Source organism: Neoarius graeffei, chromosome 28 (genome assembly GCF_027579695.1).
Source record: "Neoarius graeffei isolate fNeoGra1 chromosome 28, fNeoGra1.pri, whole genome shotgun sequence".
NCBI lineage: Eukaryota > Metazoa > Chordata > Actinopteri > Siluriformes > Ariidae > Neoarius > Neoarius graeffei.
The window spans coordinates 21,618,301-21,627,306 of NC_083596.1; the positions used below are offsets into that span (position 1 = coordinate 21,618,301).

The 9,006-nt window shown below is 43.5% G+C and overlaps 1 protein-coding gene across 1 annotated transcript in view; it reads right to left on the reverse strand.

Moving 5' to 3' along the window:
* stk36 (serine/threonine kinase 36 (fused homolog, Drosophila)) overlaps positions 1–4,098 on the reverse strand; it is a 29,786-nt gene extending 25,688 nt beyond the window's left edge. The window contains exon 1 of the mRNA XM_060913136.1: positions 3,520–4,098. Coding sequence (XP_060769119.1) covers positions 3,520–3,603 — 84 coding nt within the window. The 5' untranslated portion in view covers positions 3,604–4,098. The remainder of the gene's footprint in view (positions 1–3,519) is intronic.
* Between the last annotated feature and the right edge of the window lie 4,908 nt (positions 4,099–9,006).

Sequence of the window (9,006 nt, forward strand, 5' to 3'; positions counted from 1 at the left end):
TTGTTATGGCGGAGAAAAAAAACTGACTTACACACTCCTCAAAGTTTTAAGTCGTTCGCATGGAAGTATTTCGGTTTCCGCAAAGAGAAGGGACAATTGGTAAGGGATGTGGCTATATGTAAAGACTGTCGATGTGAACTTAGATACTGTGGAAACACGTCTAATTTGTCAGCGCACTAAGTGCAAGTATAGACCTATGTTTTTGTTACATTTCTCTGGTAGTGCACTTTTGCGGTCATTGCACTGATTTTGTGAAATACTTTTTTCATGTAAGGCTTAAGAAAGGCCCTTCAGTATCTATAGCTAAGACAGGTGCATTTTTTGGTGAATGAGGTGTACAGTAGGCCTAGGTGGAGCACTACTTTGTTACTTTTGTTATTTGCTATTCTTTCTCAAATAAAATATTTGATATTACAGCTTCTGTTGATTTATTTGAAATATAGCCTAGCCTGTAAAGTAAAAAAAAAAAATCGAACCAATTAATCGAATCGGATCGAATCGTGGGGCATTCTTAAGTATCGAAAATAATCGAATCGTTGCCTTAAGAAATCGATACTGAATCGAATCGTCATGATGGCAGTGATTTACACCCCTATCACCAATCCCCCTAATTCTGCGGCGACAAATAGTGGAGCAATATCAGAAAGGAGTTCGACAGTGTAAAATTGCAAAGAGTTTGAACATATCATCATCTACAGTGCATAATATCATCAAAAGATTCAGAGAATCTGGAAGAATCTCTGTGCGTAAGGGTCAAGGCCGGAAAACCATACTGGGTGCCCGTGATCTTCGGGCCCTTAGACGGCACTGCATCACATACAGGCATGCTTCTGTATTGGAAATCACAAAATGGGCTCAGGAATATTTCCAGAGAACATTATCTGTGAACACAATTCACCGTGCCATCCGCCGTTGCCAGTTAAAACTCTATAGTTCAAAGAAGCAGCCGTATCTAAACACGATCTAGAAGCGCAGACGTCTTCTCTGGGCCAAGGCTCATTTAAAATGGACTGTGGCAAAGTGGAAAACTGTTCTGTGGTCAGACGAATCAAAATTTGAAGTTCTTTATGGAAATCAGGGACGCCATGTCATTCGGACTAAAGAGGAGAAGGACGACCCAAGTTGTTCTTAGCGCTCAGTTCAGAAGCCTGCATCTCTGATGGTATGGGGTTGCATTAGTGCGTGTGGCATGGGCAGCTTACACATCTGGAAAGACACCATCAATGCTGAAAGGTATATCCAGGTTCTAGAGCAACATTTGATATGTTATCTATGTTCTATTCTGAATAAAATATGGACTTTTGAAACTTCCACATCATTGCATTCCGTTTTTATTTACAATTTGTACTTTGTCCCAACTTTTTTGGAATTGGGGTTGTGTGTCTATACTAGTGCATCTCAGAAAATTAGAATATTGTGGAAAAGTTCAATATTTTCCATCAGTTATTTAAGAAAGTGAAAATGTTATACATTATAGACTCATTACACATAAACTAAAATGTTTGAAGCATTTTTCTACTTTAATCAGTATGGCATACAGTACAAAAACATAAAAAACCCCATCTCAAAATATTAGAATATTTCATTTCGAGTTTGAGTAAAACAGTATGAACATAGTGTATCTCTCGGTCTACTTCAGTACACACAACCACAATCATGGGGAAGACTGCTGACTTGACTGTTGTCCAGAAGATGATCACTGATGCCCTCCATAAGGAGGGTAAGCCACAAAAGGTCATTGCTGAAAAGGGTGGCTGGAAAAGGTGCACAAGCAACAGGGATGGCCGCAGTCTTGAGAGGATTGTGAAGAAAAGTTGATTCAAGAACTTGGGGGAGCTTCACAAGGAGTGGACTGAGGCTGGTGTCAGTGTATCAAGACCCATCACGAACAGACATCTTCAAGAAAGGGGATACAACTTTCACATTCCTAATATCAAGCTACTCCTGAGCCAGAGACAATGTCAGAAGTGTCTTATCTGGGCTAAGGAGAGAAAGAAATGGACTGTTGCTCAGTGGTCCAAAGTCCTCTTTTCAGATGAAAGTACATTTTGCATTTAATTTGGAAATCACAGTTCTAGAGTCTGGAGGAAGAGTGGAGAGGCACGGAATCCAAGGTGTTTGAAGCCCAGTGTGAAGTTTCCACAGTCTGTGATGATTTGGGGTGCCATGTCATCTGCTAGTGTTGGTCCATTGTATTTTATCAAGTCCAAAGTGAATGCAGCTGTCTACCAGGAGATTTTAAAGCACTTCATGCTTCCATCTGCTGACGAGCTTTTTGGAGATGCTGATTTCCTTTTCCAGCAGGACTTAGCACCTACCCACAGTGCCAAAACTACTACCAAATGGTTTGTTGACCATGATATTACTGTGTTTGATTGGCCAGCCAACTTGCCTGACCCGAACCCCATAGAGAATCTATGGGGTATTGTCAAGAGGAAGATGAGAAACACCCGACCCAAAAATACAGATACGCTGAAGGCCACTATCAAAGCAACCTGGGCTTCAATAACACCTCAGCAGTGCCACAGACTGATCACCTCCATGCCACACCGCATTGATACAGTAATTCATAGTAAAGGAGCCCCAACCAAGTATTGAGTGTATAAATGAATATACTTTTCAGAAGTTGGACATTTCTGTATTGTAACTCCTTTTTTTGATTGATCTTAGGGAATATTCTAATAATTTGAGATACCGTATTTCTGATTTTCATGAGCTATAAGCCATAATCATCAAAATTAAAACAAAAAAGGCTTTAAATATTTCACTTTACATGTAACGAATATAGAATATATGAAAGTTTACGGGGCGGCACGGTGGTGTAGTGGTTAGCGCTGTCGCCTCACAGCAAGAAGGTCCGGGTTCGAGCCCCGGTTCGAACAGTCTGGGCTAGAAAGAAATCAGCCCCAGTGTAGCTTCTTCATACCAGTTTGTCTTCTTGTGCTTGGTTACACATAAGTCCAAATCTCTGAAAGACACCGGGGGGTTCAACCCTGCTAGCTCAATTATGCAGATTTATAATAATCTCAGGGGGCGGCACGGTGGTGTAGTGGTTAGCGCTGTCGCCTTACAGCAAGAAGATCCCGGTTCGAGCCCCGTGGCCGACGAGGGCCTTTCTGTGCGGAGTTTGCATGTTCTCCCCGTGTCCGCGTGGGTTTCCTCCGGGTGCTCCGGTTTCCCCCACAGTCCAAAGACATGCAGGTTAGGTTAACTGGTGACTCTAAATTGACCGTAGGTGTGAATGTGAGTGTGAATGGTTGTCTGTGTCTATGTGTCAGCCCTGTGATGACCTGGCGACTTGTCCAGGGTGTACCCCGCCTTTCACCCGTAGTCAGCTGGGATAGGCTCCAGCTTGCCTGCGACCCTGTAGAACAGGATAAAGCGGCTAGAGATAATGAGATGAGATGAAAGTTTACCTTTTTGAATTAAATTATGAAAAAAAAGGAACTTTTTCATGGTATTCTAATTTTTTGAGATGCACTTGTGTGTGTGTTTGCAGTGGTAGCTGTTAGCACAAACCTGACTGGTGTACTTTCGACGCCCTTTGTACACTCGGCCAAAAGAGCCTTCGCCTATCATCTTCAAAACATGGTACTGCTCCATCACAGCCAGGGAGGTGTGCTCTGAGATGATCAGGCAATTCAGCAGCGCTGTGTTTTCAGCCAAGTTACCTCTCACGCCACTAACTACTGCACTTTGGCAGGTTTCGGAGGAAAAAATGGATTTCAGATTGAGAATCAGAACCGAGTTTATTGCCAAGTACGTTCTCACATACAAGGAGTTTGCTTTGGTGGCTGGTGCTTGAACACTCAACACCCTAATTTGGACATTTTACTGTATAACATAATCGACGTAACACACTCGAGTGTGGCAATTTCTAAAGCAATGAACATAAATAAACATATAAACTAGCTAATGTTAGTTAGTTAATTAGCTAACCACACTATGATGTGCCATTTCTCCTTCCAGACAACTGTAAACTGCGCATTAAGCGGTTCTACATTCCCGAGAATAACAGTGCATGAAACAAACGCGCTTTCTAGCCTGTAAATAATATTTTGCTCTAAAACTTGGCAACTTTGCAAAAGTTCGGTTACCATTCCACTCAACTTGGGGACGAAAACAAAAAACGCCTAGCAACTTTAATAGCCGACAAGTTAACAGCCCTGTTAGAAAACGTTCTTGAAGGGAAAAAAAAACAAAACTGTATTCGATGTTACAATAAAATAAGTACAAATTTATGAATATTTATTGCAGAAAAGCTCGTTCAGATCTTGTTAATTCAATTATTTTCCAAAACAAACACATGAAAACAAAACTGTTTAGATCAGGCGATGCGAGGTTGACTATTTTAGCCCTCTTATTATGGGGGCCTTGGCGTAGCAACGCTTTGGCGTCATAGCAACGAATCGCCCGCCCAGTACAGGTCAAGTCCATTAGCAGAATGCCAAACAGCTTCCTGAGGCAGAGTTGCTTTTTATTTGGAGCCAGGAACAGATGGATGTTTATATGATAAACAGACATCTATTTTAATACCAATATCATTATTTAAATACGTACAGGACAGTAACATTCTGGTTATTTGTATGACCGGCTTGTTTTTGAGCTACTGCGGTTAGGATTAAAATCATTCAGTTCAAATGACCTGGCAAAAAGGTTAATAATGACAATCTCAATAAAAATACAGCAACTTGGATAATAGTGGTAGTTATTTTCACTACTGTTTGGAAGATATGGAAATAGTATTGATCCGGAAAATAATCTTTTCAGCAACATCAATATCAGCTGCCGGTATTACACTGAAAATCAATACAATGCAATGATCAGAGAAGGAAATAAGATATCAATTATTCATTTCAATACCAGAAGTCTGTATGCCAATTTCCATAAAATGAAGGAATATCTTAATCAGTTCAATACTCCATTCAATATACACTACCGTTCAAAAGTTTGGGGTCACTTTGAAATGTCCTTATTTTTGAAAGAAAAGCACTGTTCTTTTCAATGAAGATCACTTTAAACTAATCAGAAATCCACTCTATACATTGCTAATGTGGTAAATGACTATTCTAGCTGCAAATGTCTGGTTTTTGGTGCAATATCTCCATAGGTGTATAGAGGCCCATTTCCAGCAACTCTCACTCCAGTGTTCTAATGGTACAATGTGTTTGCTCATTGCCTCAGAAGGCTAATGGATGATTAGAAAACCCTTGTACAATCATGTTAGCACAGCTGAAAACAGTTTAGCTCTTTAGAGAAGCTATAAAACTGACCTTCCTTTGAGCAGATTGAGTTTCTGGAGCATCACATTTGTGGGGTCGATTAAATGCTCAAAATGGCCAGAAAAATGTCTTGACTATATTTTCTATTCATTTTACAACTTATGGTGGTAAATAAAAGTGTGACTTTTCATGGAAAACACAAAATTGTCTGGGTGACCCCAAACTTTTGAACGGTAGTGTAATAACCATATCAGAAACTTGGATCAATGATGAGTTGGGAGTAGATTTTGAGCTAAATGGGTATGAACTTAATTATATCAACAGAAAGAACGAAAGAGGAGGGGGAGAGGCAATATATGTTGATAATAGTTTGGAATATAAAATTAATAATAAAATGACGGTAGCTGTTGATGATTGGATGGAGTGTATTACAGTAGAAATATGTTGTGAAAAAATGAAAAAATATAACGGTGAGCTGTATATACAGATCGCCTGGATCAAGCATAGAAGTTTTTATAGATTGGATGGAAAGTATGTTTATAAAAACAAAACAGAAAGTCATGTACATCTGTGGTGATTTTAACATCGACCTCTTAAATAATAAGAAACATAAAATGACAGAAGAGTTCATTAACTCAATGTTCAGCATGGGACTATATCCAACTATTACCAGACCAAGCAGGATCACTTCTCACAGCACCACTTTAATAGATAATATATTTACTAATATCCTGGAAAATAATACAGAGAGTGGACTACTATTAACAGACATCAGTGACCACCTACCTATTTTTAATGTATATTACTGTAATTATAGCAAGAAAAAGGATACTAAAAATTATAAATATATAAGAGTGAAAACTGAAGAAACCATGATTGCACTAAAAAATGACTTAATGATACAGGACTGGAACATAGTTTATAAAGAAAAAGATGTTGATAAAGCATAGGAATTTTTAATAATATTCAATGAACTATGTAATAAAAATTGTCCTATAAAGAAATACAGTAATATACATCTCATCTCATTATCTCTAGCCGCTTTATCCTTCTACAGGGTCGCAGGCAAGCTGGAGCCTATCCCAGCTGACTACGGGCGAAAGGCGGGGTACACCCTGGACAAGTCGCCAGGTCATCACAGGGCTGACACATAGACACAGACAACCATTCACACTCACATTCACATCTACGGTCAATTTAGGGTCACCAGTTAACCTAACCTGCATGTCTTTGGACTGTGGGGGAAACCGGAGCACCCGGAGGAAACCCACGCGGACACGGGGAGAACATGCAAACTCCACACAGAAAGGCCCTCGCCGGCCCCGGGGCTCGAACCCAGGACCTCCTTGCTGTGAGGCGACAGCGCTAACCACTACACCACCGTGCCGCCCGGGCTACAAAATGCCTGCAAAAAGAAAAATATATTATACAGACAATTCTTAAAGCATCGAACTATAGAGGCAGAGGAAAAATATAAAAAATATAAAAATAAATTAACTAATATTATGAGGATATGTAAGAAAGACTATTATAATAAATTAGTAGAGAAAAATAAAAACAATCTCGTCTCGTCTTCTTCCACTTATCCGGGGCCGGGTCGCGGAGGCAGCAGTCTGAGCATGGAAGCCCAAACTTCCCTTTCACCAGACACCTCGGTCAGCTCCTCGGGAAGAACACCGAGGCGTTCCCAGGCCAGCAGAGAGACATAGTCCCTCCAGCGTGTCCTGGGTCTTCCCCGGGGCCTCCTCCCGGGGGGACATGCCTGGAACACCTCCCCAGGGAGGCGTCCAGGAGGCATCCGAACGAGATACCCGAGCCACCTCAGCTGATTCCTCTCGATGTGGAGGAGCAGTGGCTCTACTCCCCCCTCCTCCCGACTGACTGTACTTCTCACCCTAAGGGAGCGCCCAGCCACCGTGCGAAGGAAACTCATTTCTGCCTCTTGTATCCATGATCTTGTTCTTTCGGTCATTACCCAAAGCTCATGACCATAGGTGAGAGTCGGAACATAGATCGACCGGTAAATCGAGAGCTTCGCCTTTTGGCTCAGCTCCTTCTTCACCATGACAGACCGGTAAAGTGACCACATCACTGCGGAGGCAGCACCGATCCGCCTGTCGATCTCACGCTCTATCCTTCCCTCACTCGTGAACAAGATCCCGAGATACTTAAACTCCTCCACTTGAGGCAGGACTTCTCCACCAACCTGGAGAGGGCAAGCCATCCTTTTCTGGTCGAGAACCATGGCCTCGGACTTGGAGGTGCTGATTCTCATCCCAGCTGCTTCACACTCGACTGCAAACTACCCCAGTGCATGCTGAAGGTCCTGGTTTGAAGAAGCCAACAGGACAACATCATCCGCAAAAAGCAGAGATGAAATCCTGTGGTTCCCAAACAGGATTCCTTCCGGCCCCTGGCTGTGCCTAGAAATTCTGTCCATAAAAATTATGAACAGAACCGGTGACAAAGGGCAGCCCTGCCGGAGTCCAACATGCACTGGGAACAGGTCTGACTTACTGCCGGTAATGCGAACCAGACTCCTGTTCCGTTCGTACAGGGACCGGACAGCCCTTAGCAAAGGGCCCCGAACCCCATACTCCCGAAGCACCCCCCACAGAATACCACAAGGGACACGGTCGAATGCCTTCTCCAGATCCACAAAGCACATGTGGACTGGTTGGGCAAACTCCCATGAACCCTTGAGCACCCTATGAAGGGTATAGAGCTGGTCCAGTGTTCCGCCACCAGGACAAAAACTGCATTGTTCCTCCTGGATCTGAGGTTCGACTATTGGCCGAATTTTCCTCTCCAGTACCCTGGAGTAAACCTTCCCTGGGAGGCTGAGAAGTGTGATTCCCCTATAATTGGAGCACACTCTCCAGTCCCCTTTCTTAAAAAGTGGGACCACCACCCCAGTCTGCCACTCCAGAGGCACTGTCCCTGACCGCCACACGATGTTGCAGAGGCGTGTCAGCCAAGACAGCCCCACAACATCCAGAGACTTGAGATACTCGGTTCTCCCAGCTTCCGAGGGAGGCGGGGGACATTGAGTCTGAGTGGACCATGTTCTCTACCTCCATTGTAGACACGGCTGTTCGGAGCTGTGGCCGCAAGGTCTCCGGTGCCTGTCGTGGCGGCAATCCCCGAACCCGGTGGTGGACACCAAAAGTAAGGGATGCCGTCAAGCTGAAGAAGGAGTCCTATCGGGCCATGTTGGCCTCTGGGACTCCTGAGGCAGCTGACGGGTATTGGCAGACCAGGCGTGCTGCAGCTCGGGCAGTTGCGGAGGCAAAAACTCGGAACTGGGAGGAGTTCGGTGAGGCCATGGAGGAGGAGTATTGGTCGGCCTCGAAGAAATTCTGGCAAACCGACTGGCGCCTCAGGAGGAGGAAGCAGTACTCTGCCAACACTGTTTACAATGTGGGTGGGGAGCTGTTGACCTCGACTGGGGACATTGTCGGGCGGTAGAAGGAATACTTTGAGGATCTCCTCAATCCCACAGTCACGTCTTCCATTGAGGAAGCGGAGGCTGATGACTCAGGGGCGGTCTCGTCCATTACCCAAGCCGAAGTCACTGAGGTGGTTAGCAAGCTCCTTGGTGGCAAGGCACCGGGGGTGGATGAGATCTGCCCCGAGTATCTCAAGTATCTCAAGAGTATCTCAATAAAAACAATATTAAAGGTATATGGACTGTACTAAATGGTATTGTGAGAAATGGATTCAAAACTACAAATTACCCGGAGTACTACACTGAAAATGACAAGACCATAAATAATATGGGGAA